We start from the raw sequence: 21,681 nt of genomic DNA, 5'->3' as shown, positions 1-21,681 counted from the left end.
ATTAACATTAGCCACGGTTCCCGCGGCCGCAGACCCTGACAAAATCATTTTTAGATTTCCTAAATTTCTCTCGGAATTTCTTGCGTTTCCTTGATTCGTCAAGTCAATTTTTGATGATATGAACTCAAATTTGGCATTGTCAACCGTTTATAAAATTTTTACTAATATTGTGTTGATTAAAAAAAAATAGCTGCCTCTGTCTATTATGTTTCAGGTTTTCATAATCGAGTGTAATAGCGTCACACAGTTTTCACTACCTTACGAGGCTACTGTCGTCGTTTCGTTCAAAAAATATAAGTATGTGGAATAAAAAATCACGGTAGTTACGATATCTACCGTATGTTAAAAGCGATCTAAAGAACTTTACAACGCATAACGATACTGTAACAAACCCTCATCTAACAATAACCCCCTTCACGAGTGGCTTACGGAGATCCTTATCGTACTCAATGTGTTTTTAGGTTAAAAATGCTGTTTTTCAGTTCAGAAATCGCTTTCGACTAGCACCTTTTAACACTAAAGCCTTTGCCGTACCCAGACGACCTATCTCGGATCGCTTCGGTCACTTCGGTTGTCGAAAATGCATTTTTTCTTTGTTACCAGATGCATTCCCATGTTCGAAGCCGCAATTTAAAATGCGATAATATTGCAATTTAAAATTTTGTGGCAGGCATAAGACGGTGACAGCAGATATGACAAGGCCTAATATACTTTAATGGTATATTAATGGGATAATCGAAAAATTATAAAAATGAAACAACAAGGCAAAAGAACCTTCGCTTTCTAAACAACCTAACACAACACATAATTATTTAGTTGCACCTGATAATCACCATAGATAGCTCGACCATTTACTTATTAAAATATAGAAAAAAACCCACAAAGATTTGAGGTAAATTTAAGATATTTTGACGGAGCAAATAATACGTTCTTTACAATCGCGCCGTTCAGCTATCCAGACAAGATCACCCTAAATTCTCTATAAGATCGACGAACTGTTTCAAGGTTAAAACTTCTTGTTTTCCGAGGTGGATGAGATGACAGTCGTTCCGATAGCATTGGGTATACTCATACATGCACACTTTGTATACACAAGTATCTTCTCAAGTGCCTTTCTACCGCATAAATAATTTTCAACATCCCCCTGAGTTCCGCCAATTACAGACTTCGTATTTAAGCTATCTTTGCGTGATCACCCTCTGTAATCGTTTCAGACAACGGTAAAACAACGAACGCTACCTATAATACTGATAAAACATTACTATTGGTTCTGCGTAGCAAAAAGCTTCATTATCCTTTAAGAGTCCAGAAATAATTCGTATTTTTGTGCAGACTGCATAACATGTACATCCGTACTAATGACATCCTTGAAGACAATAGATACCTGTCGCACTTTATATGAGCGTTATAGGTATCAATAGCGTGGCAGTCGCTACTGCTTTGTGGTCGCTTACGGTATTATACGAGAATCAATGTTTTTTTGGAACAAGGAAGTGTTGCATTCAACTTATTTGTTTATAATGGCCAACAGAATCATACTGCGCCCGAAAATACTTATCTCTCGTTATTGTCTCAGAAATCATTAATACTAAGAAAACATAAGTCAGTGGCCTAGGAATTTTAAGCAAAAATTTTAATTTTTCTATGCACCTACGAGCGATTACTAATGAGCTCATACCTCCAGACATTTGTGCTTGTTTCTGGATATAGAAAGTATTTAAACTCAGCACAAATACAATTTTGTTTGTTCAAACATCCTTCGTCGTTTGTCAGTAGACTTTCTAAGTAATTAAATTTTTTTGCTCTGACCGCTGTTTATCTGTTTGTCTTTAAACTGAACGCCTTTTACAATGTTTGTAAGAACACATGCAACAATGAAACACCAAGCTCTGACCCGTAGTGGAATTGGCTGATTATTTTTATTTTAGGTTGTTTTACCTTTCTGTATTGCCACTTCTGCCTTTCAGGCTGGTTCATTTTTATGTCTCCAAAATCAACTGCTTTTAGTATAGGTACACATTTCTTGGTACTCAGGCAACAGGTGTCATTTTCCCTCGAGCTTCTCAATCCGCTTCCACTTCCTCTATAACCCTGAACTACCGCTGCCACACTTGTAACGGGCGTTAAACATTGACGCTCCTATTTCAGGGCAAAGCTCTTAACGAAAAAAATTGGTGACGAAAAGGACACGCCGGGATCGTCAGATTTTCCGACGTCGGACATCGTTGGAAAAACGTGTCAGTTAGTCAGCAGCGACCTCCACAGAATTTAGAGCAAAGCAAACGATAGACAGAGTTTGTCGAAGCGTTGGCCACTCAGGTCAGAAAGCAAAATAATCCTTTATAAGCTTTTACGTAGAACTCGAACAACCGCAATAGAAGTTAACAAAAGGTTGGTTTGGGCCGGCCTGCATTTCGCGATACTGCCTATGCGTGTGCTTAGACTAAAGAATAAAAAAAATAGGCCACCAAAAATTAACCATAAAGCCGTGACACCGACGGGTGATTTATATTCGTCAGGATTTTCGGAAAATCCAATCTGAAAATTAACCTGATCCTTTATGAATTAATCTTGTTATATTATAACTGGCTTGCTCAAGCAGTCAGTGGAAATTTATCCTAATACTTATGTAAAAACTATTGAGTTAGAGTTAGTTTTATACGAAAAGTAAAGATACCGTCACGAGTATTACTCATTCAAGTACTTATTATTAGATATATATTACTCAAGTGGTGCAACATTTCAACATTTGGCCTTCGATACGATCTGATAATTTCAACGTTGCAAGTAATAGCATTTCAGCTTAAGAATGGACCGTAAATTACAACTGATTCATCCGGGCATGTAACCGGGTTATCTAACGAGGAAAAATTAACTTTACTAATAGTACTTGATGCACACGATTCTCTATTTTTAGAAAAACAGGTCGGTCAATCGTTGTTTCGACTGTTCACTATGACATCCGGATAACTGGTTGTACCTCATTAACTTTGCTATTTATCTCAATAGGACGCATTGGATCGATTCCTTTCTATAACTTCTACTCAGGGGACACTTTAGAGACATCCGAGAATCTTTAAGCGCACATTAATGCGAATGAACACGCGCCTAAGGTCAAGATAGAACTCGGACCGTCCTTGTGTAAACTGGGCGTTGTTACCCGCCGTCAACTTGGCCTGATTGCAGAGCGGGCACCAGGATTGCCAAAGGGACGCGTTGCATTTCAACTTGAGCAGCAATCATATGTGCAGCGTTTGAAACAGTATTTCATGAGAGGTAGACTACATGAAAAAAACAACGGCAAAAATACACAACAACTACTCAGCTAATACTTTAATACTAGTGATCAGTACATTAATAATGTACCAGCTCGACTGAAAAAGTCCTTTTTTTTCTCAATGGGCGATCGATACCGCAAGCACTTTAACACGAAACGTAGCATAAGATGCAAGACGAATTTAAACGACAAAGGTAAATTTTGATCTAGGATAATGATTATCAATGTGGTGCAGAGGTCAATGGTATTATTGCTTCCAAGCAATGCGTTACAGCAATAAAATCGTCCAAATTTCTCTTTAAAAGCCACAAGACGTGGCACAACAAGTGGGAAACTACGATGCGTTAGTTTAACTTGATATAGCCAGAGATACATGCATTCCTACTAAGCTGAGTCGTGCTTTGAGAAAGCTTAGTTCTTTCAGTTCCTCTATTAGCATCGACGGCATCCCATTTGTCATATGTTCAAAATGTGGTGGCTTATATATCACCCTAAAGGCACTCATAATATAAATCAGTGACTTTTATAAAATGTAATCTGTTATCTATTCGCCTTTTAACAATCTTCAGGCCAAGCAAAAGTAGTTGAGAAACGACGTAGTTGTTTTTTCCTCTCAATCGTTTAACAAAAGTTCGATGAAATCTGACAAAATACCTATAAATGTTCATATATATACATATGAACTCTTCTATATATATATACATATATATGAGATAACAGTATTATCAGAATTACATAGATGGTATACTAACAACCGTTTAATCTGTTTCTTCTATTTTTTTTAAAGGTGGATATAGACCTGGGGACTCAATTTATTTGTGTTATAGCGCTTATGTCTACACTACGAAACACTATACAAACGTTGACATGATAAGTGAATACGGGAACACTGATAGAACAAATAACCGTCATTTTTCTTTCAAGGCATGATCTAGATGGAGATTGCAAATTAGCTAGGTTTAGAGACGCTTTCATAAGTTACCTAATTTCAGTGGATATACGTTTCCCAGGTCTTTGTTAAGCATGTAATAGTAATTTATTGTCGGGTTATTATTTGGCAACCAGCCATTCTAAAAGCTAGGCGTAGAGTAATGTTAGCATTTGTTATTACAATAGTTTTCTTTCTTGCACAATTGTGTTGTGTTTTAAATCATCTGAGATCACAGTAAATCTACTTTAATTGAATGTGTTGAACCTGGTGAGCGAACCGCGACGGTCAAAACGTACATGTTCTAAAAAGTTTTATCGTTTAATAAAAAGCAAAACAGGAGCTGTTTTCTTTCGTGGGCTGTTTACTTATTTACATGAGACCTAATTTCGGCTTACCCCATGTGACGCTACCATATATGCAGAATTACGCTACCCCATAGCTCACGCTGACAGCGATCGAACTTACACGGTTCCATCACTTTTTAATTGAAGCAAATGTTTTTAATATGATAAAATAATAATACTAAATTAAATATACACCACTGACCATGATCGATGAACTTCCATCATTTTTCTGGGTACACCATACTTTCGTCGCGGTGCAACTTCTGTGGTTCCTTATTACATATATATATATATATATATATATATATATTATAAAAAGTGATTTTTACGCTTCTCCATTGAGATTAAATTAACATTTCGATGACAGTTCTGCAGAGATCAAAACAGATTATAACTTCATGGTACAGGAGCCGATCTTTACGGCGGATACATTACAATTTATCATCTAGGTTTTTTTTCATTTTTGCCGGGTAGCTAAAAATGTGCGCGGTCTGGCATTGTCATGGCAAAAAACGATGCCTTTTCAATTCAGTAATTCCTATCGATCCTTTTCAATGGTGTGTTGTAATCTTGTTGATTATTGATAGTAGCCGTTCGAATTAATCATTCTGCCGGGTAGCAACAACTCATAATACACGATTCGTTCTCAGGTCCATTAAGCACATACCTTCTTTAGCGTCAGTCTAGGCTTTGTCACATTCAGCTGAGCACATTTTTCTTTATTTGCATATTATTATTCCCGTCTACGATCCACTTTTCACTACTATTAGTGACCAAAAGTCTTAAAAATAGCTGGGTTTCATTGCGTTTCTGTAGAGTTTCACTAGTAGAAATACTACCGGGTAGAAGATTCTTTTGCGTCAACTCATGTGACACCCAGACATTTAACTTTTTTTATATCTAGTTTTCTTCAGTTGCTTTAGAATTGCTTGATGGCGGATGTTTAGTTCTTTGATGATATGATGGCTACTCACGTATCGTATTAGTTAGCTTTCACGGCAATTTTATCAGCTTTTTCTGTAAATGGTGAAGGTGGGTCTTTCACATCGAAATTTCCAGAATGAAAGCGACAAAACCACCTTCGGACCACTTCCTCCGATAGCGCATCTTGACCAGAAACAGCACAATTTTTCTTTTTTGGGAAATACTTGTGTTTTTATCGGTAAAGTAGTATAATGAAATATTTTTTTACAGAAATTTTACTCATCTTCAGTCTTAAATTTGAATAATAATATCTTAACAATCTTAGCATATTACTATTGCAAGTCTGACAGCCTCTGAATGATACTAACGGCGACCTGACGCGACTCATGTTACCGGAGTTATGTGACTTAAAGCCATATAGCTATAAAAACACTCATTACTTTTTCAACAACTCGATATTAGATAGCTCATTTACTTACACACTATCGATTAAATATCGCATAGCCAATGATTTTTATATTATATTGTGACAATGGTGAATTGTACACGTTGGGTCACGTTATTACTAAGCAGACCGCAACTGATAAGACGTTAATGCTTGAAAAGCTTTCGTTATTCTACAACGACCTGTTGTCGTTCGATGAGTTATATATAGCTTTGCACTTGCATTGAAATGGTCGTTAAAATTACGAGCGTATTTTTTTTCTTGTAATTTCACTCACCTTCTACAGGCGTCAATTTCCTCGTCCGCAGTGCTGAGAGGGCACAATCAAGATAATAGAATTCTTCGCCTGGACCGAGCCTACCTGTGCTCCCAGGGGGACTTTGTCCTGGGACATGCTCCTGCCATGCGGCTGCACTTTCAGCTGCTTGTTCGGCATCAAATGGCGGCGCTGCCACTGATGATTCTGACTGATCGCTTTTAGAAGCTCCACGATTCCCCGAATTTCCTCCGGAAGGGGTTAGCATCTGGATTACCCATAAAATTAGTGGTGTCAATCATTTTAGTAAATGCATTGTGTGACGGTCACAAAGGCCTTAAAACAAATACAAATTAGAAAAACGTTTTGCAGATATTTATAGAACACGTTTTCTAAATACAACTGTGGTTGCATTTTTGTTTTCACGCTGAGTATTTCACATACATACGGGGACGTAAAAGTAAATGCCACCTTGAATATACTTTATTTCGTACACGCAGAAATGTTAGCAAAACGACGCCGTACATTGACTTAAATTAAAAAAAAATTCTTAACTGTCAAATGTGCTGTAGCAGGGCTTAATGATGCTTCATCGATTACGAATACCAACTTGGTAACTTAATTTTTCTAAACAACTTCCAATTGAAGATTTATTTGTAAAAAATTATTGGTAAAAAAAATTCTGCTAAATAACTTCTACAGTTGCTCCACCCTTTGCAATGTTTATCAGATTCAATGAACTACTGAAGGAAGATGTATGTAAATAGTACGAAAATATATCTTCCGACAAGGAGCCGTCACATACTCTATATATGAAAAACGTATGTTGGAACCAAAGGGAAAGGTAATGTATGGCAAAGAATTACTAAATGACAGGCGAATACTCCTTGCAATCAATGTGGATTACCGCTAAGTGATGAATTATATCACGATGTCGTGGACGATGGGATTCCAGGTATGGATTCCACGAAAGGGTCGTATTTAAATTGTAAAGAGCCGCTGATAGTAACTCAGTCCCGTGCTGAGGCAGTAGTAACCTGCGTGCTTACTATAGTTATGGACACGTGATAGTCTCGGTTCGAAACAGGGCATAGGCACACCCCACTTTGTGCTGAAAGTCCACCATCTAGAGCAATGCTTAACTAAAGCAGTATCGGACACAAGACTCGAAACATGGTCTTTTAGTTTCGCTACTCAATTATTTGTTATTATGACCGTTACCTCCTTTCGAAAGTTCTCGTCCATTGTCTCAAGCTGATCAAAATACTTTGCGTACGCAAACTTCCGCCCTCCGCTCTGATCTTCATATTTAACTTTCTTGTGCATCTTTTTCAGTCGGTTAAACTTATCCTAAAAATTGAAAAGGTAAAAAATCAAGCAAATTCATGTAATCAAACGTTAGTAAATTCTCTGCTATTATTGATTTTTAGGCCATATACAAACGTATTAAGGTGTAATTAATTGATCATGCTTTTTTTTATATACACTCTGATACCATTTTGTTAAAATCTCTAAAACACGAGAATAGATTATTTACACTGTCAAACCCCCGACGCAAATGTCTGCAATCATTATGGGATGCCTTTTGTCATAAAGCGCTCGGACAAAACACCTCTAGGTGGCCCTAAAATTTTGACAGAATCATCAACATTTTGATTTGAATAAAACCCCTACTTTGGCCTAATTGTAATTGATACTATAGTCCTCACAAAAAGAACAGCCACTGAGACAGCTCAAGCCTAGTTTTTGTTTGTCACTGATAATACTGATGATAAGGATGTATAAACATCACTGTTTTAATTAAGCATGCAGTTGTAGATTTAAGTCACAGTAGGTAGCTTCTGCCTGTCAGCTAAAATACCTACTTATGTTCAGAACCCATTAGCGCAATGGCATGACATCTATTAGTTGCTAAACAGGTAACTGAAGCGACCCAGTTTGTTTGATTCTATTCATCATTCGTCCATTGCCTTGTGGATATGGACATACAAATATTTGCCTGCTTCGATACGAAAAATATACTCTCAATTAATACTTTTTACAGAAATCAGTCCTTACCTGAACCTGCTTTGAAGTAAGCGAAGCATTGATTTCATGAGCAATTGCCGTAAACAGCTCTTTGAGGGTGTCATATTTTCCTCGCGGACCCATTTGAGGCCAGGAGGTCAAATATAATTGAAGCATCTTTTCGATATCAGTTCTCGTCCAATCTAAAAACACCAGAAACACGCGAGGTTTGAGAACATGATATTTACATTTGTGATCATACGTAAGTATTTCATTAGCTTCAAATATGCAAAATCGATTTTAAAGCTCGTATAACAAAGATTGTTATGATGGTTATCTTCTTTTGAATGGTTATCTTCTTTGAGCTGATCAAATTACTACACACATTTTTGACTTCAACTTTCTTGTTTAAAAAGACTTGCAAAAACGTAATGTTTACAAAAGTTAATTATAAAACTCTACAAACACCTAATACTACATGAAGTGTATTTTGGACAACAGAATTTGCCTCTTTACTGCCTACCATTGAAATAGATCGTTGTGTTATACTCTATGAATTATCACAGCATTTCCGCAGATGATTTTAGTTGGCTTTCTTATATTATCTAATTTCACCGCTCACTCAGATGGCAACAGCAGTTAACAATACGATATAAAGTAAACAATGGGATCTAAAGTACCTAATACACTTACGGTCCAAGGGAAATACGGGGCACTTTATTCTAGTAATACTTTGTGAAAAAATGAGATTAAAAACCTAGAAAACCGTATTCAAAGCTATATGAATATGTTACATATATTTCTTAACCAAATGAAATTTACGATTGAGATCTAAGACTACGATGCAGAGAGGTGCGATGATCTACGCGGCACTTCAGTAGGCCCTTAAGACTACGTAGAAAAGTTCTCAGTCCAAACGGGTACTTTCACGTTGGCTCGAAGTGGACGATTCCAAGCACAAAGACTAGTTTCACGTACTTCCATGATTCACAACAATAGGATAATTAGCTTTTTATTAATGGCAAGTATTTTTCGCTGTATATAGGCAAATTTTCTGCACACCAGATTCTAACATAGTTCTGCACATCAAGCTCGAAATATACATGTACACGCGATTGCTTAATGTTGACGAGAAAGCATTAAACCAAACTAGACAATCCCAAATTTGTAGACATCCACTTTTTTGTGTACGTCTGTAACACACCTATTGCATTGATGGATAGACGTTCCATTTGTGTCAAAAGAGGCCTAAATTAATTTACATATTCAATTAAATGGTTGCGTGTGGCCCAGTAATGGTGCGCATGTCCGGTAAACTTAAGGTCTTTTAATGAAATAGGGGCTAGGGTTAAAAGTGGATCGAGACAAGCAGGAATGCTCAACAGCAATAGCACCTTAAATGGAAACCCAAAATAGTCTTTTAGTTTAGCAAAGAAAAACGGGGCTGTACTAAACCACCTATTTGCTAACAAGTAACAAATTATAGAAACGTAACGTAGGCCGTGCGTTCACTACACCACAGCCCATGCGAATGACACGACGGGTACTAACCCGCTATCCGACATTGAAGTATATATCAAAATTACTCATGTTAAATTAACGTCGGAAAATATATGGAGCGACAAATATAACTTACGATGATCATCTTTAGCTGCTGGACCTTCCTCTTCGACTGGCGTATCTTGAACCAGCCGTGTACCTCCCGGCATTCCCGTTGAGAAGTATTGACTGAACATCTTTGAATTCCTGAAAAGATCGTGATGGACCAGGATATAGAATACACATTTGGATGGGTCTCTGCATGCCTAGCACGTGGGTGAAGTGCTGGTACTCTAGTTTTGGCCCGAGTCAATTCTACTACTCTTGCTTAGCTCCCATAGATGCAGCTTTTTCTTGCCCTTCCATAGCGACGAATCTTAGATATAGGTAAGAATATTTTATGCTAACCGATCATAGTTTGTTCATATAGGTTTCAATATTTTACGCTAATACAAAAAAAGTTTCAGGTATTATGTATGACCTCGCTATACACGTTGAAGAATCTCCCAAACAGGCCTCTCGAAGAAAAATGCAAATTAACACCACATATTACACCAATGTGTGCAATAATATATTTATGCCTATTTTAATAATTATAATTGATAGGCACGCAGATATTATCTGCCTAATCTCTGTCTACCAAAAATAAACACAGCGCATCGTCAATAAGCACTTCAGTTGTTCACAACGACATTTATTTCATTTCTTAGAAAAATTTCGCCTCGACGGGGCGCAGGGTAGGCACAAGAAGCTATGAAAATGCATCAAATATTTACACGGAACATTCTCCTATCCACCTTTGTTTCACCCCAACGCAAATCGACCTATTACTAACAGATCCCATGTTATTTCTGGATGCTATGCCTGCGGAACCCTGGCATTGGTCACATTCTTTTTCCACATGCATCCCATCATACAACCGTTCGACTTAGAAACGTTCATCGGTATACTATTGTCTGATAGATTGTGTTTGATCTACCGAATTCATCGTATCCTCGTGTACAGACTGCTGATACGTACCAATCAACTACACTCCGTGTCACTGAGGGTTATCTATGCTTGACCATTCAAAAAGATCACAGTAGCATTGATTACATAAATGTTCATACATTTGTGAAAACATCAAAATAAACAGGCAATCACTTGTTACGAAATACTCATTAGATATGAGGTTTACAAAACAAATCAAGAATTTGCTGCTATGGTAAATATTCGGCTGCTTCGGGAATGCTCCCGCTATCTAGTTCTGGTATATTTTACCTATTTATAATGTAACTGCGTCACTGCGCCAGCTCAGATATATTTTAGTATCTATATCAGTGTGGTATCATTAAGCGAATATTTTCGGGTCACCAGCTTATATGGTCGCGTAGGCTTGCCACGTGCTTTCGATTACATGTTCCCTCCCCTTGCTGCGCGTTGCCGATCACGCATAGCCTTTTCTAGTTCAAACTGACGTAAGTCGGTTCTGTCGAGAAAAGCCACTTTTTCGAGGTAGCCGTCTTTACCTTTGTTATAGTTAGCTAATTCTTCTTTGATATTTTTTTCTTTCGTAAAATTGTCCCAGTCCAGCTGCGTCTTCTGAAAGATGCTCATCTTGTTCTTTTTATTGAGTAGTCCACTGACAATTGTGCTCAGACCTCCGCCCACTTTTGGTCTGACAAGAAGTTTCTTCTCGTCAGATTTCTTTGATTGTTCAGCCAGTATTTGCTTTGCTTCTTTCGAATTCTTGTCCACCTCCTTCTCAACTTCAATCTTTTGGCCGGCGAAGTCAAATACCTGGGTTACCTTGATCTTGTTGCTCGTTCCTGAAGTGCCCACACTGTCATCGGTTGAGTCCGCAGTTTTGCTGTGATTACCTCCACTATCCTTAGCTGACTCCTTAATTTCACTTGAAGCGGAACTGTCCCGTTTTAGATTTACACCTGCACCGTTCTTTGAATCGTTAATGTCCACAGCCTCATTATTTGGATCTAAACTCTTGGTGTCCTTGTCTTCGACTCGAGCTTTTTTCGAAAGTGGCTCGACATCCGCCATGAAGTCAGCCCAGAGAGCATCAGTCTTCTGTTTCTCCGCTTCATCTTCATCAGGGATTTCACTGTTGTCAGCCGGTGCATCATCGTCTTCTTCACTTTCGGCGCCTGACGGAACGTAATCCTGATCGTCGGAATCAGAGTCATTCATCAAATCACCCGCGAGCTTATCCATCGTTTACTGTACTGTCGTTCACTTTGCTATATAAACAATTGTGGTTTCTTGGTGCCTAATAGTGTCCTATCCACAATGCCAGCTCATACACGATTCTGGCTTAAAGACCCGGTTAGAGATTTACTTCTTAAAAATGCGAGTTGCAGGGGTCGCAAATCTCCAAAAAAAACAAGAGCAAACAACCCTGGGCACACTTCAAATTTCAATCTTTACGCTGCAAATATTTATGGAATGGGATAATGCCCAGCATAAAGGAAGTTTGCGATATAGCTCTGGAACATCCCCTTTCAAGAAGCTTGATGCACGCAGAGAAGACCTCCGACAAGGTGAGCAATTGATTCTGTAAGTGGATGGATGACCGTTGATTGCTTGAGGTTGAAAGACGAAACAAAGCAAACTAGATACTAAGGCTAACTGTTAAATGTGTGTCATGGTTTGTTGGCAAGAAGATCGTTTATTAACCAAGTGCCGCGGGATATACAATTCTTTTTCCTAAGAGAACACATTCATTGTACATGTCTAGAACCCTTTCTTTGAATTAAAATTTTAGAATTCAGACTATTACTAGATAAACAACATCTTAGAACACGGACAGATTTCGCCAATTCTTGTTGGCACGCCAAGCTGTTTTAAATCTTAAGAGTGACAAGATTTTCACAACATTGGTTAAATGTTTGCAAAATATTTAGTTTTTATCAATGCAAAAAATCTTGCAACGTACTGTACTTGCAGTATGTCCGACCGTAAGAGCCACGTTAATGCTATGACCACAATTTTTCATCTAAGAAAGATTATTTTTTTGAGTATGTTAATACACTGAGCGATAACGAGAGCACACAATGGAACCGTTGCACAATCTATTAAACTATCTTGAAAACGTAGTTTTGTTATCTTTTTTGCTATGAAATATCAAAAATGTATCAAGTAATATTTGGTATGAAATCTTGAATTTATGACTTACGCATACATTTTTTCTTGACTCTGTTTTGAAATGCAGCGGTTGACTAAGTGTAAATTCGTAATTCTTACCGTTTGGTATTAGAGTGGAACGCCGCGTAGCATAAACGACAAAATAGTAAATAACCAAATCACAAATATTCTCTAATTGGCACGATTGCATTCAGAAACAATAGTGGATTTGGTCTAAAGCCACCGTCGGGGTGTTCCGTTCAATGTATAAACGCTCTACTCGAAAAATCGAAGTCGATTCGGTTCAGCAGCGGCTGCAGCGTCGTCTGCGCAGTTTGTGCACAGTTAGCAGGCGACGTGACCGCAGAGACCTCTAGGCGACCACGACGAAACCGCATGTTTTAAATAACCCTTGGCGCTCTCCTTTGTGTTGGTGTCTGGACTTGGGAGAAGCTATAAACTGGTATCAACTGCTTAAACTAATCAGTTAATAGCTTAATATCAGCTCAATATATCAACGAACATATAATTATAAAATAAAGAGAGTTTAACAAGACAGATTTTTACGTGTTATTTGGAAGACGTAAAATTGATGGTTTGGCTTGAACCTGATGTTTCATTCTTGCAACCCAGGCCTTAGCTACTCAGGTCAAAATAACGAAATACTTTTGCATTTATGAGATAAATGCATATACTGGTTATAATGAATACATATTAAAATACATTTCATTCAGTTTTCAATTTGGATAATGAATCTATGATTTATGTGAACGGAACGATTTTCACTCGTATATAAATATTCGAACTTATTACGGTTGGCAGACATTTTTCTCTCTGCTTGTCGCTTGTAACTTGAGTCTAAGCATGTCAATTCGAAAATTTTCTATTCTCTGCTTAATGTAGTATAAAGTGGAACATGCTACTATAGAAATATATTGGAAAGAATCAATCTTCAAAACAGCTTTGGGAGGAACGGTACTGAAACTATTTTAACGAACTGCTGCATATTGTATAACAGAAATAATGGACCCCTTAGTTCGATCGTAATCTCTTAATGCTACCTTAATGATGAAATGGCTGTTTCCTTGCTTTCTCATTTCGGCATTGATTAAAATTACCACTCGGAGTTGTGACCATACGCATATTCAACATGGAGCTTTATACAACTAATAAATACATTCTCAGATAAAACTTAACATGTGATCTATTTTTTAGCACTAACCTTTATTGGTAGAAGCAAAGTAACTAATTTTAGTAGAGGAGCTTTTTTTGCAAACAACCACTCGTCGTCGTTTGTGCTTCACATTAAACACGAATGAAAACTATGTCCTCGACCTACGCCGTAACCGAGTCCATCGTGGTGTTTTCCGTAATCACGAGAGCTGTCATAGTGTCTGTAGTGATCAGGCGGAATATATCTGTTATTAGCTGAGTGATACTCAGCGGTTGTCGGATGGCTTGTTATTTTGCTATGTTCATTTGGTTTCATTTAATGGCGAAAACCACTCTTGTCAATCACATAATAAACGAAACGATGCTTTCCGTCTATTTCGCTGAGATGGTAAGAGCCGAGTACGTGTTTTTGAGATCCCCTTTTTCCTTTCGGCCGTCTACGTTCTTATAGGCGTTCTTGATATCGTAAGCAAAGTCATAGTTTCCATGATCGTTTTGACGGCGATGAACCGTAGAACTGCTTCCATGACCGCCATGGCCCTAGCAAGGGCCTTGGGCAAAGGCCAATGTAAGGACACCCCCGGCTACGATCATTTAGAAAAAATATGGCAACTGTAAATTTTAGCCAATAAAAAATGTTAGCTATTTTTTTCGTAAACAAAACATTATATTTACTATTACTGTTATTCATTTTGACTAATATTATCATTACTAGTCGATGAATTAGACTAATTGAGGCCAAAAAGCCACGCGCCCTGCAAAAAACCTGAAGTTACTTTAGGCAATATTCTACTATACAAATGCTTGTCGTAAATAGGAAACCTCCTGAAGAACGAAACCACTGGCTTGAACCATAACTCTACGCTAACAGGTGTCTAACGGTGTTAACTTGTGTGTGATACTTGAATGATAAGTTACTACTTTGCCGCGTGTTATATAAGAACTGAACAACCGCAACAGAATTTGACGACACCGGAGGGCAAGAGCTACAAAAAGCCACGAGGAATGATCGTGTGTGTCCGCTTTACACCGCATATTTCGTTCTTATCCGCAAGTTAAACATTTACACGAAAAGTCACCGCGATCAGTTTTGGTTTTCCTACAAAGGGAATAAGGGGCATACCTTTCCAAGGTCAAAAAAAAAACAACTAATATTCAAAGCAGACATCGAAAGATGTACACATGTGTACAACAGCGAGCTAGGCGGGACAGGGGAAGGGGTGGACTGGGTCTAAACAGTAGACAAGGTCGTGAATACAATTGTTAACAAAGGTACAACGTTGATCGGGGTATTATGTACGTATTCACTGCGAGTAGTTATTAATTGCTGAATTGTCTTTTATTATTATTACTGGCTAAATCTACATTGGAAAATGTGTTGTATATTGTTTCGATAGCATCCTATCTACGAACAATATTGAGCCTAATAAAAAAAATTACGCTAGATCGGAAATTGCTGGTAGGAGGCATTCCATGAGCCTCGGAGGCATGCAATTTTTCTATGTTTAACATTTTTATTTTAAAAATAATGTTTGCGATGATGATTTTGATGAAACAGATAAAATAGAGGTATTTCTCAATGAAATTACTAATTCAATCATAGATATAAAAACAGAGGAATATCAAGTGAACAAGATAGTGATATTATTAGCACTTGGCCAGTGAAGAGCTGCTTACTGATAGTTGCAGGCCTACAGTATATCGTTATCGCAATATATATCATATCACTATCTCACATTAAGTCACAATAGAATTAACAGAAAATAGCACAGGAATACGTAGCGCACGAGACGTGCTAATTACGTAAATATGGGCTATCTTATTTTTGAAATCTTCAATGAATATTAAAGTTGAGTAGATTAAGAACGATTCGCATATAGTACAAATCGTTGATTGGGGTCGAAATTATTCCGACGAAACTTTAGACACATTTGCTTGATCAGATATTACCATAGGCGTACATTGGGCCATATACATTTTCTATTGCGTTACACTACCATGGTATCCTCTGATCATAAGTTTTTCACTGTTTTTTTTACCTCGTAACTCTGGCGTAGCTGTAGCATGTTTGTTTACTTATCGTCAGTGCTCCTCTACTTAGTGGTTTTATGCAATCAAAATTCGTCGTGATTCGGTAGCTTAAGTAGAGCCTCGCCATAATCAGTAACTTGGCCACCCACAAAGAGATCATAATTCTCAAGGACTTCTTGCTTGCTTAATTTTCCATCGGAATCGCTGTCAGCAGAATGGACCAGATGAAGTGCTTCCGCCTCGGGGTGGTCGTCTTCTGAACGATGGGTGTAAGCGATCATCTGAAAGGTATGTTGAAGTTTATGTTATAGTGAAAAAAACGTATATTTGCAGCTAATATTACATAAGTTTTATTTTTTAATGTTCTTCTGATGAGGAAAATGGGATGCGCGAATTCCTCGGAGCTTCCACATGAAAAACAATTATACTGGGGTCACTTTTCCGATCTGATAATTATTTGCATTGCACTTTTTTTTTCGGCTAAAACCAGTTGTTTGTGTCACACGCCGTTTCTAACTGTGGCCCATTATTAACATTATCTACGACTATGTACGAGGGTATATGTTTGTTTATCTTCGTGAAAAATTCTAGCACGCAGTTAAAATGCAGATAAATACGAACCTCCTGAAGATCTAATTGGCCATCACCGTTCGTATCTCGACGATTACGGAAAAGTTCTACCTCTTCCTGAGCATAGTTAGGCAGTGAGCCTCCGTTTAGATCGGGAAAGATATCCTCTATGTATTCGTTAAGATCCACCATGCTGTAGCATTTAAATGATAGCATAATTAGTATAATAATAACTAAGGATCTAACTAATAAATAAGAAGCTCTTCAAGCTAAAAAGGGAACAATATGCTTTCTTTATTGTAAAATAACAAAAATGGCAGCAGCTACACCAACAACAACAACCACGAGAATCAGTTCGGGACGTCCAACGCTTTCGACAAACTTTAAGTTGTGCGATAGTCTTAACTAACCTAGATACTGCATTTTTGTATAGCTATGGGTGTCTATATACTACAATCTTCACTGAACTGTAGTCAATAATTGGATCTAGTTATATTATAATCTCTTCTGCGTACGCAACATAATTCAAGCAGAGAAGACAAATGATAGTCGAATACCAAAGTGAAGCTTAAACGCACCCGTCGCCATTTTTATCAACTGTTTCCAGCGTTTCGATAGCAACGACCTCGGCCATATGTTCCTTCTCTTCAGGATAAAGGAACGCTTCGAACTCCTCAATGTCCAGCATTTCGTCACCATTCCGATCAGCTGCGAGCCAACGTCGGCGGTCAGTTCTAATCATTCGATTCACCTTATGACCATCTGCATCCTGTTGGGGATGCTGATCCTAAAACGAGTATTAGTCATTAAATGAAGAACACTCGACAATCAATGCGACAGCGATGGCCTTCGGCTAGCTTGCTTGTATATTTTGGTAAAACTATGCTCTGATTGGCTTAGTGAATGTCATGAATCTTCCCTTTTCTCTTGTAGCGAGAAAGTTACATTGCAATAATCATAGCGTTATTGCAAGACGTTGCGTAATATTAAGGTATAACTAGCCTTTTCGGCATCTGCTAGACGACGCTGCAAGTTAGAATGGTTGTCAGTCGGCCACAGAACTGCTGGCGAGTCTTTACTTATCTTGGCAACTCTCGGTTGCTCTGAGTATTTATTTCATAGTTTTTGGCTTTCGAATTCATTTCGACTTTATAAGTTGCAGGATGCACGTCTTACTGGAATTTACATAAGTTCTTGTGTTAACTAATTACGTATGCTCGATAGCTAATTGTTCTATACCTCTTCCCAATGGAGCGGCAGGCCGTACATGGATTTTCGATATTCCTGCCAGCTGAGACGAGAACTTCCATAGGGGTTGTGGCGATTCCATTTGCGTCGGGTGCCAGATTCGATATTTCTGCGAGCTATTCGATGAATCCATTTTGAAAGTTCATCTTGTGTCAAGAGTCCATCTAGGTCCTATTTTTAGGCAAACCATGTATCTTATGGGTTAATTCGCGTTAGAAAAATATATGTACAGCTGCAATTCTGTTGAAGACTATGCTAACACAGCTTCGTAAATAAAGCGAACTAGTACAGGTAGACAAGAAATAATAATGTGATGCAACAGTTGAACCAAGGTCTAATAAACAGTTCTAATACCCTATCAATAAGAGAGCGGTTTGGTCTAACCGGCCAATGCGTTGTCATAATTTCCACTGACAAGCCTGCAACCGTCGCTGGTTCACATTCTAAAAATGCCAAAAGTAAATATACCTTATCAATACGATCGAAAATTGCCGCTAGACGATTTCGGCTCTCTTCCGGGCTAAGTAACCGAAGCTCCCTCACTTCAGCAGCCTCAACGACGTTTGCTTTGTTGGCCTCCTTACGCGAGGCATGAGGCCCTGAAGTCGAAAAATGTTTAGGCAATGCCATACAAACCGAGTTGAACAGAAGGCATATAACAGTTAGCAACGGAAGCGTTGAGACAAGCTGACGGTTCCTGCAGTGACACAGTGTGAGACATAAAATGTGCATCAAATAAAACGAGCGTTTAGAATGCTTCATCAGAAGTCTAGCGTTCTCGAGGCCGGACACTTATACTTGACACAACATAAAGAGACAAGAGGTATTACGGGAACTATCATAAATTGGTGCTTTTTAAGCGTATCACATTCCAGTGAAACTTACCCTGCCGACATGATGGTGTAATGTCAGGGATCAATGGTAACGTTCTTGCTCCCGTTCGGATGCTGCCTTGCCACGCTGGCCTCTTGCAGAGGGCTGAAACGACCGAAGGCTTAAGGAACTATCGGCACATAACAAACCGATATCACTGCAGTGGGTAGCGAACCATGTGGAATCACTTAGAGGCTCCCTCCATCTAAAGACAGCATCGTCCAAACCGGTCCACACAGGAGAGCAAGAAGATCTCTACTATTACGGTTACTACACTACTACTGGAAAAGAAGGGCCGTAGTTATTCTCTGTGGAGAGGACGAAAACGCTGATTGTCATGATGATTTTGAGAGACTGCCTCAAGTTGCAGCCACTAACAGAGAATATGAGTATCCTCGTAGTCTTCGTAAACGCGAACCGACCATTACAACGTTATACTAAAAATTATTAATAATTTTTTCCCGCCTGCAGTATCGAAGATGTAACTTCGATTAGGCTGATGTAAAACAATTAAAAAATTCAACAGAATGATATCATTAAAAATGAGGTTAGGTATATAACAGGTTAATGAAAGGCGTTATAAAATTTTAGTCACCGAACCAATCATAGTCCCATGCGAGTTTGGTACTATTCACGCATTCGTATGAATAAATTGTGACCCTATTAGCAGAATATGTACGCACGAAAGCCGATAGTTTATACACTTTCCTGCATGTTTCAGCTATTTTTCAATTTTTGACCGACTGAGTAAAAATATAGGAACTAAAGTTATCGATGACGTCAACGAACTCGTGGTCATGCGAAAGTTTAACTCAGTTCCTATTTAATCTAGTGTTCATTGCAACAAGGATTACAGAATTTCCTGTAATATAAAGTATTTTGCAAATTTAGTGGTAAACGAGTGTGGCTAGCTCTCCGAAGCTACGCAAATATACCCGAAGGATAACGTTATTGGTCTAAATGAAAAGCACGCTCAGCTAGACTCGAGTGTAGACTCCTGCTTGATACCTGCAGTATAATTATTTCACTATGTATGTATTTATCTATCTATTAGAAGGATCCATAATTAGCAATAACCATAGTGGGTTTTTTATGGCATCCGGAGTGGCATTTCCCGTAACCTTCATAGACCCTTTTCCTTTCGGCCCTTCACGTCACCATAGCCGTCCTTGATGTCCCAAACAAAATCATAGCTTCCATGAATATCCTAATGGCGATGACCTACGAAAGAGCCCTTTTGATTGCCATGGCCGTGGCCGGGACCTCGGGCAAAGGCCCATTGAAGAACACAGCTAACTAGAACAAGCTGGAAAGTTAAAAAAAGAAGAGAGTCCTTTAATTATATACGCGTAGAGTCGTAGGACAAAAAAAAAGTAGAAATCACTATCCATATATAGAAATAAGGATAGGACTGAATATTTAGCGGTTAAAAAGTTTTCCGAAAGCTAAAAGTGGTCGAAATACGAGGTGAAGTAGAAAAACATATTCGCTTGGAACGTGGCTCCATTTTAGGAAATTTACTTACATGGACCGTCAACCCGTGTTGCACCGAATCGTAACGGTCAGCAGCAAAAACAGGGCGGTCCGAACGAAAAACGTACATAGAAACGGGGTAAAAACAAAAACTCTAAGTCAGGGTACGTCCAGCGTTGGAACAAGTATGTTCATCTTCTCTAGTATAAGATGTAACAGAGAATCTGCAGCTATTCGAATGATTATTTGTTATTTGGAAGAGTGATAAAGAAGAGTATCAGAACAAATAACCACTTGTTCTTGTTGACTTCATGTGATGGCGCCGTAGTGATTGCATGTACCGGATACAAGAAGGCAGAACGTTATTCATGGAATTGGTACGAAAACACTAACAAAGTATTGAAAACGGTAAAACTATTTATGTTGTCTTCTCAAGTAAGGTTTGGTTTATCTATTAGTAACGCTCGGCTGTGGCTATCAAGAACTGAGCAAGATATGGTGGTGTAGATTGAACACAATTATTTGAATGTGATTAAAAATAGTGTCTAAAACAATTTCCACTTACACTGAAGTAAAATATTCATAGGCAATTGAGTCGACTCACTTAAGCGAAAATGTTAGAGTCGCTACCAGATGGACCTCACCTCTGGGTCAAAAACCACACCACGACGAGGTATTTGCACAAGCTCTTTATGAATTACCCTATGTTGCATTATAAATTGTATTGGCCCAGCATTTTATCTACAGACGAACTTACGCCTAAGATAAGTGCCTAAGATAATCAACAAGTTAACAAATTAACAAGCTACGAAACAAACCTCCAGGCCAACCAAGTCATTCAGCTTAAGATGTTCTTTTACTTTCCAATAAAAAAACAATTCACGCCGCTTGACAACTGTGGCAAAAATTGCTCACCAGAAAATATCACCAATGATAAACCTAGCTTTGTCCTGCAGTGCTTACCTTGTAGTCCGTCCTAACCTGCTAAAAAAAAAGACAAACACTCAATTACCAGACGCGTAACACCCTGCCCACGTTGACAACATTTGGTCGAACTGGCTACGCGTATTGCAAGCGCGAAAAGTGCGACGCCGTCTAAAAACTCAGAACAGAACTCCCTTTGATTGAAGTTAAGCAAAACGCTTTGCGCGAACGGAACAAGGCGAACGGCTGGAACATTTTTGGTGATGTAGCGCGTTCAGTCGATTCACGTAAAACCGGTACATAAATTTGACGTTCAGCAAATGCTGTTGTTTAAGTGCTAGTGAGTTGCAAAGGGCATCAGAAGTATTTGCGCGTGAAAATAATATTGAACATCAAATCGTTGCTTCGTAGAGTATAATCAGGGAACAGCGCACCTGTATTCTGGCTGATTTTGATGAGATAGATTGATAAGGACGTTAAAGTAAATCTGAGCTCCATTTTCTCAAATAGGTCAGTATCAAAAAAAAATACAAACTAATTTAGCTTATG

The 21,681-nt window shown here is 38.4% G+C and overlaps 2 protein-coding genes and 1 pseudogene across 4 annotated transcripts in view; all 3 read right to left on the bottom strand.

Annotated features, from left to right (window-relative positions):
- Window positions 1-13,189, bottom strand: part of Yeti (yeti) — a 65,751-nt gene extending 52,562 nt beyond the window's left edge. Inside the window, exons 1-5 of one of the 3 annotated variants that reach the window (XM_086969086.1) lie at window positions 12,961-13,189; window positions 9,821-9,930; window positions 8,236-8,387; window positions 7,399-7,527; window positions 6,199-6,445 (exon numbers count right to left, since the gene is read on the bottom strand). In XM_086969086.1, the coding sequence (XP_086825212.1) occupies window positions 6,199-6,445; window positions 7,399-7,527; window positions 8,236-8,387; window positions 9,821-9,920 (628 nt within the window). In that variant the 5' untranslated portion in view covers window positions 9,921-9,930; window positions 12,961-13,189. Of the gene's footprint in view, window positions 1-6,198; window positions 6,446-7,398; window positions 7,528-8,235; window positions 8,388-9,820; window positions 9,931-10,385; window positions 12,272-12,960 lie in introns of those variants that run through there. The other 2 variants (XM_022836625.2, XM_022836626.2) reach the window with 2 other exon arrangements.
- Window positions 13,190-14,026: 837 nt separating this feature from the next.
- Window positions 14,027-16,079, bottom strand: LOC147753204 (adult-specific rigid cuticular protein 15.7-like; annotated as a pseudogene).
- LOC111262393 (calumenin-A) lies at window positions 15,317-19,006 on the bottom strand. The gene is made up of 6 exons (XM_022836624.2): window positions 18,748-19,006; window positions 18,331-18,559; window positions 17,854-18,033; window positions 17,193-17,401; window positions 16,666-16,807; window positions 15,317-16,325 (listed from the first exon to the last, which is right to left on the bottom strand). The coding sequence occupies exons 1-6, from the start codon at window positions 18,756-18,758 to the stop codon at window positions 16,128-16,130; spliced, it is 969 nt and encodes a 322-aa protein (XP_022692359.1). The 5' UTR covers window positions 18,759-19,006; the 3' UTR covers window positions 15,317-16,127.
- Window positions 19,007-21,681: the final 2,675 nt, after the last annotated feature.

The sequence above is a fragment of the Varroa jacobsoni genome, unplaced genomic scaffold (genome assembly GCF_002532875.2).
Source record: "Varroa jacobsoni isolate VJ856 unplaced genomic scaffold, vjacob_1.0 scaffold_657, whole genome shotgun sequence".
Taxonomy (NCBI): Eukaryota; Metazoa; Arthropoda; class Arachnida; order Mesostigmata; family Varroidae; genus Varroa; species Varroa jacobsoni.
The sequence above is the reverse complement of the archived record's forward strand: the minus strand, read 5'-3'. Positions and strand labels throughout refer to the sequence as shown.

Bases quoted from the DNA above. Each gene is read 5' to 3' on its own strand.
- LOC111262393 (XM_022836624.2), bottom strand. The intron at 18,034-18,330 runs GTATATTTACTT...GCCTAAAAATAG, and splicing joins TTTTCGATCGTATTGATAAG to GACCTAGATGGACTCTTGAC. The intron at 16,326-16,665 runs GTTCGTATTTAT...CATACCTTTCAG, and splicing joins GCCAATTAGATCTTCAGGAG to ATGATCGCTTACACCCATCG.